General features: G+C 48.6%; 1 protein-coding gene across 2 annotated transcripts in view; it reads left to right on the top strand.

The window, feature by feature from the left end:
• SYNJ2 (synaptojanin 2) overlaps positions 1–11,791 on the top strand; it is an 84,892-nt gene that overhangs the window by 66,226 nt on the left and 6,875 nt on the right. For both annotated transcript variants that reach the window (XM_021706116.1, XM_021706117.1), the window contains exons 18-24: positions 1,780–1,998; positions 2,104–2,182; positions 2,970–3,138; positions 3,885–4,058; positions 6,554–6,688; positions 8,838–8,950; positions 10,332–10,440. In XM_021706116.1, coding sequence (XP_021561791.1) covers positions 1,780–1,998; positions 2,104–2,182; positions 2,970–3,138; positions 3,885–4,058; positions 6,554–6,688; positions 8,838–8,950; positions 10,332–10,440 — 998 coding nt within the window. The remainder of the gene's footprint in view (positions 1–1,779; positions 1,999–2,103; positions 2,183–2,969; positions 3,139–3,884; positions 4,059–6,553; positions 6,689–8,837; positions 8,951–10,331; positions 10,441–11,791) is intronic.

The following is an 11,791-nucleotide window of genomic DNA, read 5'->3' on the forward strand; positions in this document are numbered from 1 at the left end:
CCAATCGTCCCAGCTACTCGGGAGGCTGAGACCAGCGGGATCACTTGAGGCTAGGAACTCAGGACCTAGGCAACATAGTGAGACCTCATCTCTACAATTTTTTTTTTTAATTAGCTGGCATAGTGGCATGCATCTGTAGTCCCAGCTACTTGGGGGGCTGAGGCAGGAAGATCCCTGAGCCCGGGAGTTCGAGGTTGCAGTGAGCCATGATCAATACCACTGTACTCCATCCTGGGCCCTATCTCTAAAAAAAAAATTAACAATAGTAATAAAAATGGGGGAGGATGCTGTTGATACCATCACCCATCATCTCTTTTAATTTATGCAGTATTATCTCATTTCAGAAACTGCCCCATATTGCATATTATTTATATTACTCTTTGTTCCCACTTAGGGCTGTATTTTAAATGCCTTCGATAAGTTATGGAATCTTCATCTAGAGGGTTTCCTAAAGTTTTGTAAAACAGAGTAATATCCATCCCTATACCAAAATCATACGGATGGCATTTTCTTCTGTGTGTCAAGTAGATTTCTACCGCATTATTCTTACTGCTTGCATGACATACTGTATGGGTATATCATCACTGTTTCCCCACTATGGGCCAGTTAGAGTGTTTCATCAACAATTCTGTAAATGATCAACCTTGTGTATAAATCTTTGTCTGAATCTCTGGTCATTTCCTTAGAATAAAGTCCTAGAGGTGAGATTACTAGATAACAAGATGAACATGGTCAAGTGTGGTGGCTTACGCCTGTAATCCCAGCACTTTGGGAGGCCAAAGCAGGCGGATTACTTGAGCCCAGGAATTTGAGACCAGCCTGGGCCACACAGGGAGACTTTGTCTCTACAGTAAATCAAAAACATTAGCTGGGTATGGTGGTACACACCTGTAGTAACGGTTACTCAGAAGGCTGAGGTGGAAGGATCGCCTGAGTCCAGTAGGTTGAGCCTGCAGTGAGCTGTGAACCTGCCACTACACTCCAGCCTGGGCCACAGAGTAAGATCCCAACTCAAAGAGAGAGAGAGAGAGAGAGGAACATTCTTGAAACTCTTAGTGACAAGTGCCAAGTAGCCATCTGAAAGCTTAAACCCCTAGCAGAAAGACTGCCTACCTTTCCACATCCCTGACAGTACTAAGGATTACTATGTAAAAATTTTTGCTGATGGATGGTTATTTTCTGTGTACTGGGTCATATCTTTAGGGCGCTGCAGTACTTTTTTTTTCCCCTCAAATCATCCTTAGATAAAAATGCCAAAGTAATACTAAGATTGGGGAAAAGATAAAAGACCATGAAGCAGGCTAGGCATGGTGGCTCACGCCTGTAATCCCAGCACTTTGGGAGGCCCAAGCAGGAAAATCGCTTGAGCCCAAGAGTTCAAGACCAGCCTGGGCAAAAAGGGAGACCTCGTCTCTACAAAAAATCAGAAATTAGCGAGGCATGGTGGTGTGTTCCTATAGTTACAGTTACTTAGGTGGCTGAGGAAGAAGGACTGCCTGAGCCCAGGAGGTCGAGGCTGTGCACTGAGCTGTGATCGTGCCACTGCAGTCCAGCCTGGGTGTCTGAGTAAGACCCTGACTCAAAAAAAAAAAAAAAAGACTTTAAAATCCTAGGACCAGGCAGCTAACCAGCAGATTCTCCTGCTGGTGGCCACATTGGAAGATTGTTGTTGACTATTTACAGCAGAGCCCTGGGGGAGGGGGCGGAGGTTACAGATTGGAGGCTGGAGATGTCAGAGGCAAGTTAACCGTATCCCTCTTCCCTTTCTGTCCAACACAGACCTGTGTTGGCGATCGTGGAGGTGGAAGTACAAGAAGTTGATGTGGGTGCCCGGGACAGGGTCTTCCAGGAAGTGTCCTCCTTCCAGGGTCCCCTGGATGCCACCGTTGTAGTGAACCTCCAGTCACCAACCCTGGAAGAGAAAAATGAGTTTCCCGAGGACCTGCGAACCGAGCTTATGCAGACCTTGGGGAACTATGGGACAATCGTTCTTGTCAGGTGACTACTGCCCCGGCGATATGGGTGCCGGGAGGCGACAGCAGGGAACCGAGAGCGCTGCCGGGTTGTTCTCGGCACTGACTTGGCATATCTTGCTCATTCCAGGATCAACCAAGGGCAGATGCTGGTGACGTTCGCAGACAGTCACTCTGCTCTCAGCGTTCTGGATGTGGACGGTATGAAGGTATGTCTTCTCCTGGCCCGTACCCAACCTATGTCTTTGTGTGTAGACACCATGAGGTGGGGAATTGGGATTCTTCATCCTGGTTGTGGGTGTCTCATGCTTGGCCCTGGCTATGTGCAGAATGGGGAGAAAGCAAGTGACTTGGTCTGTCTCCGCTCACACCTCCATGCGGGAGACTGTTCCAGTCATTCTCCTTAGAGTATGCATTTTGGAATATGCAGCTCTAGGTAGTTTCCATTTTGATCATATCCTGGTTTTAAATTTACACAAAGACTGGATGCAGTGGCTCACATCTGTAATCCCAGTACTCTAGGAAGCTGAGGCGAAAGGATTGCTTGAGCCCAGGAGTTCCAGACCAGTCTAGGCAACATAGCGAGACCTTGTCGCTACAAAAAAATACAAAAATTAGCCAGGCATAGTGGTACGTGCCTGTGGTCCCAGCTACTCAGGAGGCTGATGTAGAAGGATCACCTGAGCCCAGCAGGTTGAGGCTTGGTGAACCACGATCATACCACTGAACTCCAGCCTAGGTGGCAGAGCAAGACCCCTCCTCAAAAAAGAAAAAAAGGTTGCACCGAATAGAAAACTTCTGGAGATAATAGTTCAGTTGTACTTAGACCGGATGCCTGAGGACTCTGCTGAGCCTGCCTGAGGTCCAGACCTTGAGTTTTTCTTGGCCAAACGTGGAGACAGGCCTTACTTCCGGTGCTCTTTGAGTGAGAGTGCCATATGATCAAAGGGAGATGTCATACTGTTTTTTTCTCTGATGGCCACTCTGCTGCCACAGGTGAAAGGCAGGGCAGTGAAGATCCGACCCAAGACCAAGGACTGGCTGAAAGGTTTGCGCGAGGAGATCATTCGTAAGCGGGACAGCATGGCCCCCGTGTCGCCTACTGCCAATTCCTGTTTGCTGGAGGAAAATTTTGACTTCACAAGTTTGGACTATGAGTCGGAAGGTTCGTGGCCCTGCAGGGAGGGGCGGGCACGCAGTTCTGCCACAACAGGTATGAGATGTCCAAGGTCCCTTCTGAAGGCCTGCCCTGCGAGGGTTGGAGAGGACCCCTCCCAGGGTGAGCATTCACGTGTGTGGATGGCCGTGCTATGGTGAAGAGGCCGCACAGGGGTTCTGAGATGTCAGGGCTGTGGGTGTGAGTGGAGCTGGGGTACTGTCCCCACTGACACGAGGGGCCCTGGGCTGCCGGAGGAGAGTGCAGGTGTCCTGACGAGAGCCAGAAGAGTCCCCCTGGGAGAGCTGTGCCTCTCACCCTCATCCACCTGCTTCCCGTTTAGGGAAAAAAATGCAGCTCATGGCCACGTTCATTGGATTTTTATATAAACACACTCAGGCTGAAGCAAATCGGGCTGGTTTTCAATGTGAAGGCAAGATATAACAACTGTTCTTGGAGTTATTTCTAAACAGAACTTGTCTCTATTCCTAACGAGAATTACAAAAAAAAAGAGAATAAGAGAATCGCTTTATTTTGTAAATGGAAATACTGCGACTAAAAACAGAATGCTATAAGAATGGTGTCATTTGTTTCTAAAGACTAGAGCAATGAGGAAATAATAATAAGAGCGAGATAATTCTTGGTAAACTTTGGGCGTGAGGTTAGGACTGACATCCACAAGTTATCTCCAGGTAAACAACTATTCTCGGGGCAAATGGGAAAAGGGTTTATTGGGGTTCTTTTCCTCTTCCCAGGGGATATTCTTGAAGAAGACGAAGACTACTTGGCAGAGGAGCTCGGTCAACCCACGGGATCCGACAACGAACTTGGTGGGGATGACCTTGCTGATGCCCCCAGCTCCACAGCCGTGGCACCTCCCAGCAAGTCACCTGCACTCCCCAAGAAGAAGCAGCATCCAACCTACAAAGGTAGCCTGCCCCTCCTTCTCTCCACAGCCTCCGGCCTGGCGTGGACATGGGACGGGCTGTTGTCTCTTACTCTCAGCAATTGGGTGCTACATGGGGTCCCCTGCAGGGGTCCCAGGAGAGGCTCACGCAAGGGAGGCTCGTGAGTGGCAGGAGCCAAGCCCGGGAGGCATCCAGCTACCACACATGGGCTCCCTCTAGTTACTTTTGTTTTTCGACTACTTGTGCCCTCATAAGGCACCATATTCAAGATCATTTCTGTTTCCTCTGTGTGCTCAGATGGCCACAATTCTGAACTGGTTTTACATCGGCAATTGTTTTCCTCCACAACTCTTCTGACTCAATCTGACAAGGGACCTATTCAGTGTCTGCATCCTGAGTTGTTGGTGCATTGTCCCGTTCATATAATATCATACTGTTACACAGTCATTTTATACAGTCGTATCATCATAGCATTTTAGACTTAAGTAAAGAGGGCCTGAAAGGTCACATGGGTTGAGTGGTAGATTACATGGTATCATAACTCTTTTGAGAAGTTCTAAAACCCACTAGAGTTACATGGCTGGCAAGTAGACGAGTTCATATTTCAGCCTCAGCTTCGCTGACACTGCTCCAACTGTCAGTCATTGTGTCCCCTGTTGGGGGTGGCGCAAACCAGTAGGTGCATGAGTTTAACCATGCATCGGGACCCTTGAGCTGGGGCTGAGAACAGGGCTGAAAGTGAGGTGAGGTGCTTCCCAGGGAGGGCATGCGTTAATACAGGCCCCCCAACTATAGGCCAGCCCCAGATTGATCAAGGGCTTGCTCACATGCACCATCAGGAGCTTTTAAATGTACAGATGCTGAGCTCCACCACAGAGATGTGGATTTTGGCGGGTGGGGTGAGCCTCTGGAAGGCTGGCAGTTCATGAAGCCTCCAGCTGGTGTGAACACACAGCCAGGTTGGAGACTGCTTTTCAACACTGAAGCAGCAGCCGTGATCAGGGCGTCACAGGGGTTCTGTGTGTGGCTCGTGCAGGGGCTCCTGCCCCAGAGTTGAAGTACCTGGAGGAACGGGTTCTTCTGAGAAGAGGCGGCCCCTTTCTCGTGGGTGGCTGTCATCCAGACAGCCTCTGGAGCCAGGAGGTGTGAGCGCAAGTGCTCCTCTGCATGAAGAAGTTACTAGAGCCCACAGGATATGTGGGTGGCCTTGCCACCCAATGGGCGTCAAGAGGGCATCTCCACGCTGCCATGGGGTGTCCAGTCATTCACATGAGAAGGAGAAATCCTGCTTCACCCCAGTTCCAGTCTCAGGGATCCATGGGGCAGAGCTGTTGGACTTGAGGGATGGGGTGTCAGAGGCCAGATGAAATGCAGGGCTGTGTTGGGGTGTGGGAGAAGCCCAGGACTGTCCTGAGTTTACATGTAATAAAACAGAAGTAGCCAGGCTCGGTGGCTCAGCCTGTAATCCCGCGCCTTGGGAGGCTGAGGTGTGTGGATTGCCTGAGCCCGCGGGTTCGAGACCTGCCTGGGCAGCGAGACCTCATCTCTACAATAAATCAAAAATTAGCTGGGCATGGTTGCGCGCGCCTGTAGTTCCAGCTACTTGGAAGGCTGAGGCGGAAGGATCGTCAGAGCCCAGCAGGTCGAGGCTGGGGAGGCCGGGAGTGGCCACTGCACTCCAGTCTGGGTGACAGAGTGAGACTCCAACTCAAAAAAAATAAAAATAAAACAGAAGCAGTTCCTACTCAGACCCCTCTTGGCCCTCTGAGAAGTGGCGTGCAGGGCAAGTCAAGCTGGCACACTCAGGTGTGTGGCCAGCAGTGGGATCTGACCAGTGAGCAGGAGCTCCCAGGAGCTGGCCCCTGGATGCCACACTGCCCTACTGCCAGAAGTAGAATCCCATCACTTGGGGAGGCTGAGACAGGATTGCCTGAGACCAGGAGTCCAAGACCAGCCTGGCCAACATAGCAAGACCCTACCTCTACAAAAAATGTTGTTTAAAAATTAGCTGGGTATTGTGGCACACACCCAGAGTCCCAGCTACTTGGGAGGCTGAGGCAGGAGGATCGCCTGAACCCAGGATGCTGCAGTGAGTTATAATCATGCCACTGAAATCCAGCCTGGGCCACAGAGAGAGACCTTGTGTATTAAAGCAAAAACAAAAAAACCATGTCGTCCCCATGGTTGGGTGGCTCTTTGGGGGCTCTGGTTTTCAACTGTCTCCTCTCCTCTGTGTGGAGTCTTGCTGATTAGGAAACATGCCTATACTTTCACATATTTCAGTGTCTCAAGTCTGAAAAATAAACCTTGTCCGCAGTTCACTGAAAGTTCCAAGCAGGCATTGGGTGCCCTCTCCCTGCCCCTCACCCAGAGAAAGGGGTGCCCATTTCTGGACAGAACTATCAGCACCCTGCGACAGGCCTGCCCGCTCTGGGCACCCTCCTGTGCACAGGCCCAAGTCGGACACACTTGCCTGGGGACAAGACCATCTCACTTACACCTGCCATGTCCTCCAGATGACGCTGACCTGGTGGAGTTAAAGCAGGAGCTGGAAGCAGTTGGGGACTTCCGCCACCGATCTCCGAGCAGGTCTCTCTCGGTTCCCAATAGGCCTCGGCCACCTCACCCGCCGCAGAGACCCCCCCCTCCAAGTAAGCCTTTGCTCGCCCCTGGCGCCCCTGATGCCTGCTGGGAATTCCCGCTGTCTCCTACTGCTGAACCTGGCTCAAGTCCTCTTCTCCCCAGCCTTTGGGTCCCCACGATACTTTGCTCCATCTTCCCTTGGGCTTTTTTCTTAAATCCAGGATAGGCTTAATGTCACAGATACTAGTGTTTCTCCTGGCAAACTAAACAACTCCTTTATGAAGCTGTTCTTGCTTTTGCTCCAAGCTGCTTTCCCTGGGAAACCTGGGAGAATTCAGGGCAGCCATGGGAGGGGCTCGTCCAGCTTTTCAGAGTCAGGAGCTCTCTCTGTGACTGCTGTCCAGCCCTAAGTCTGCATCTTAGGAATCTGGTAAAACCAGGTCCCCAACCTGTAGGTGACCAGATCACCCCTCTGTGATCTGAGACCTCGTGACCTCGGAATCAGAGCAAGCCCTCCTTAGCCAGGGTCCCATAGATAGTGGTTTTCTTCTGGCTCCTCAAACAATGTCCTACCTATCCAACTTTCCTTAATAATTCCTTAGTAAAGAAGAAGGAAATGTTCAATGCACCTGACTACCTACAGATAATAGTTTTTTGTTGTTGTTGTTGTTGTTTGAGTCAGAGTCTCATTCCGTCGCCCAGGCTGGAATGTAGTGGCATACTCACAGCCACCACAGCCTTGACCTGCTGGGCTCAGGTTATCCTTCCGCCTTAGCCTTCCAAGTAGCTGGAACCACAGGCAATGTGCCACCATGCCTGGCTGATTTTTAAAAAAATTTATTGTAGAAACAAGGTTTTGCCATGTTGTTCAGCCTGGTCTCAAACCCCTGAGCCCAAGGTAATCCTCTCACCTCCATCTCCCAAAGTGCTGGGATTATAGGTGTGAGACCAGCTAGAGAATAGGTTTTAACCAAAAGACTGCCAGCCTTTTTCAGTTACATATATCCACAGCAGCACACAATTTATTTTTATTTCAAAATTGATATCCATTGTTTGGTCAGTTATCTCTCATTTAATGTGTCATATTTTCTGTGTCATTAAATAGTCTAACACTGCTGTAAATAACCATTACTGCTAATGGCTGCAAGTATAGTTTGACATAGTTTATTCCCCTGCTTTTGGAGTTTTTTTTTTTAAGATCCCCCCCCACAAAACATTTTTAAAATTTGGTTTTAATAATAATAACAATTTAAACCATTTAAAAATCAGTTGGTTTTTTCCACTGCCATTTTAGTGTATAAAATTTAAAATACAAGCCAGGCTTGGTGGCTCAGCCTATAATCCCACACCTTTGGGAGGCTGAGGTGAGTGGATTGCTGAGCCCGTGGGTTCGAGACCCGCCTGGGCAACTTGGCGAGACCTCATCTCTACAATAAGTCAAAAATTAGCCGGGCATGGTAGCACGCGTCTATAGTTCCAGCTACTTGGAAGGCTGAGGCAGGAGGATCGCCGGAGCCCAGCAGGTCGAGGCTGCGGTGGCCGGGAGTGGCCACTGCACTCCAGTCTGGGCGACAGAGTGAGACTCCAACTCAAAAAAAAAAAGAAAAAAAAGAAAAAAAATTTAAAATATAGTCATCAACATCATCAGTTGGTTTTTATATCAGATCTGAACCCCCCTAGGATATTAGATTAAAATTTGCATTCAAGGATGGGTGCAGTGGCTCACGCTTGTAATCCCAGCACTTTGGGAGACTGAGGCAGAAGGATTGCATGAGCTCAGGAGTTGGGGACCAGCCTAGGCAACATGGTGAGACTTCATAAAAAAAATTTTTTAAATTAGCTGGGCATGGTGGCATGTGCCTGTAGTCTCAGCTACTTGGGAGGCTCAGGCAGAAGGATTGCCTGAACCCGGGAGGCTGAGGTTGCAGCAAACCTTGGGCATGCCACTAAAATCCAACCTGGGCAACAGAGACCTCAACTCTTTAAAAAAAAAAATGCATTCAAATAATACTCCTCCAGCAAATCTACATCACTAGGCACCAGCTGTCAGGGACTCAAGAGCTACTCCTGGTGCATCTGGGAAGGCCCTGCCTGGGGCGCTCCAGCCGCCTTTCAAGGCCTCAGCCCTGCCATGTCTACGGTCTGCCGGCTTTCGCAGCCGGCTGGGGATCTGGGATTTCCCTGAGATTGAGACTCTGCCCTCATTGGTTTTTACAGCTGGTTTAATGGTGAAGAAGTCGGCTTCAGATGCGTCCATCTCCTCCGGCACCCATGGGCAGTATTCAATTCTGCAGACAGCAAAACTTCTGCCAGGAGCGCCTCAGCAACCGGTGAGTATCTTCAGCTCAGAGTAGAACAGGCCAGCATTTCAGACCCCAGAGACTGTCCCAGGACCATGCAGGTTCTCTTTTCAGTGAATTTATGGATTTCTCTTCAACCGTCTGTTTGTCCATCGCCTCATCCCCAAGCCCCGTAACTCTCTGTAGCAGGTCCTTTATAGAGCTTGTAAACTGTTGTACAGAGTGTTCTAGAGAAGATCACCTTTGATGAAAGATCCCACGTGTCCCTGCCAGGCAGGCTTGCTGTTTTCCAGACTCATCTGCTTCTCTCCCTTCCAATTCTTGCCTTTGTCCTTGGTGTAACAAGCACTGGTTGGTGGAAAGGAAAATAGGAGACATTCAGGTCTTGAGAAAATGATGACCATCTGGAGTCAATTTAGTGGAGAGAAGAGACTAAAAAAGACACAAATAGTGAAATTAACAGTCAAACAGGATTGTGGAGGTGCAGGGTTCCAGAAGGTTCCATGAGCTGCTGGAGAAGAGTGTGGGTGAAGGGCAATGGGGTGGGTGGGAGGGAGGTTAAGTTGGGGTGCTGTTCTCCAGGTGGGAGAGTAGGGCCCAGCCAGGTCACACTGTCCCGGCAGGTGGAGAGGGTTAGTTAGATGCCAGTGGTTTATAATAATGAAGGTGGGTCATCAAGAATGGCCCAGACGCTGGGGGAAGAGATAGAAAAAGCACTTTTAAGGAGATGCATATCTGGAAGGAGTTTTTGTTTTGTTTTGTTTTTTGAGTTGGAGTCTCACTCCATTGCCCAGGCTAGAGTGCAGTGGCACGCTCATGGCCACCCCAGCGTCGACCTTCTGGGATCCAGCGATCCTTCTGTCTCAGCCTTCCGAGTAGCCCGAAACTACAGACACGTGCTACCATGCCCGGCTATTTTTTATTTTATTGTAGAGACAAAGTTTCACCAAGTTGCCCAGGCTGTCTTGAACCCGCAGGCTCAGGCAATCCTCTCACCTGAGCCTCCCAAAGTGCTGGGATTATAGGTTGAGCCACCGAGCCCGGCCTGGAAGGAGTTTTAATAATTCAGCTGGGCCATGCACAGTGTGGTCTCTGATTCCGCCTTCTGGCTCTTGCCTGGAAATTGATGTAAAGATGGACGATGGTTTGTCTTCATTTAAAAACCTGCAGCCACATGGTTCTGGAGACGAGGGTCATCTGCTCTAAACACCATGGTGTTCCTCTTCCTGGAAGGAGAGTATGCCTGGGGGGCTGGGACTGCCGCCTCCATTGGGGTCAGGTTGGAGTGGGTGTTCTCCCCGCAGTGTGCGGGAGCCCTGCACATTTCACATGTGTCAGGCCAGGAGGCAGTGGGGCCGCCCCATGCAGGTGTTTTCCTGCTCTGCTAATGCTTCCTGTTTCTGTCCTCAAGCCCAAAGCCAGGACTGGAATAAGCAAGCCTTACAATGTCAAGCAGATCAAAACCACCAATGCTCAAGAGGCGGAGGCAGCAATCCGGTATCTCCTGGAAGCCAAAGGAGGTGGGTGCTTGCTTGGGGCTGGGAGGAAAAACCCATTCTCCTTTTCTTGTCTTCTTGCTGCAAAGAGTCACCTAGAAAAGAGTTTCCTTATTTTTCTGGAGGCAGTATTAAATGAAAGTATTCTTTAGCAACATTTCATATAATTCTGTGCTGAGATTTATTGTCCATTTAAAATTGTATATGCACAATTCAGCAAGTATATAAAAATAATCCTGGGATTGTTCAATAGCATTTAGACTAAAATAAACACAAACAAATTTTAAAAGCGCTTAATGCTGCAGGCACTAAGTCATTCTGCCAGCTCTGTAAACAGGAGGCAGTTATGATGTGTGTCCTTATTTCAGACACAAAATCTACCTTATAAATCACTGGCAAGTGTAGACAAATTATTTCCTGTCAGGCAGGAGCCTCTTCTCCACACTGCCTGGTCGTTTTTGTTGCTTAACCCATATTAATCACCTCGGAATCACCCCTGTTCAATTGCGGTCACTGGTAACTGACACTTTTTGTTTGGGTTTTGACCTTGTTCCAGAATCTCTTTTGGCAAGAGATTATACCCTTTGAAAAAGCACATGCAATTACAGATGCCTATTTTATTTTTAGTCGGCATAGTTAACTTCTTTGGAATTCTTGAATAGTATTTAAGGAGAGCATGAGTTTGAAGGTTGAGAAATACTTTGATGGGATAATACCACCGCAAGTGGTTTCTTTTTTATTTAAAATAAAAAACTAAACTAAACAAAAACTGTGGATATAACAACCTAAGTGTCCATCAACTGATAAAGTAGACAAAATGTGGTACATCCATATAATGGAATATTGTTCAGCCTTAAAAAAAAAAAATGAAGTATGATACATACTACATCACAGGTGGGCCTTGAAAACATTATACCGAGAGAAAGAAAGAAAACACAAAAGGTCACATATTGTGTGATCTCATTTTTATGAAATATTCGCAGTAGGAAGATCCATAAAGTTAGAAAGTCACTAGTGGTTTCAGGGGCTAGAAAGAGGAGGGTGGGATGTTTCTTTTTGGACTAATGAAGGTATTCTAGAATTAGATAGAAGTGATGGAACAGGCACAGTGGTTCACGCCTGTAATGCCAGCACTTTGGGAGGCCAAGTCAGGAGGATCACTGGAGGCCAGGAGTTCTAGACCAGCCTGGGTGGCATAGCAAGACCCTATCTCTACCCCCCAAAAAAAAATTAGCTGGGTGTGGTAGTCCTATAGTCCCAGCAGCTTGGGAGGATTGCCTGAGTCCAGGAGGTCAAGGCTGCAGTGAGCCGAGATCGTGCCATTGCACTCCAGCCTGGGTGCCAATGAGACTCAACCAAAAAAAAAAAAAAAAAA

This window comes from Carlito syrichta, unplaced genomic scaffold (assembly GCF_000164805.1).
Source record: "Carlito syrichta isolate Samal-C Ts95f unplaced genomic scaffold, Tarsius_syrichta-2.0.1 Scaffold315163, whole genome shotgun sequence".
In the NCBI taxonomy this organism is placed as follows: Eukaryota; Metazoa; Chordata; class Mammalia; order Primates; family Tarsiidae; genus Carlito; species Carlito syrichta.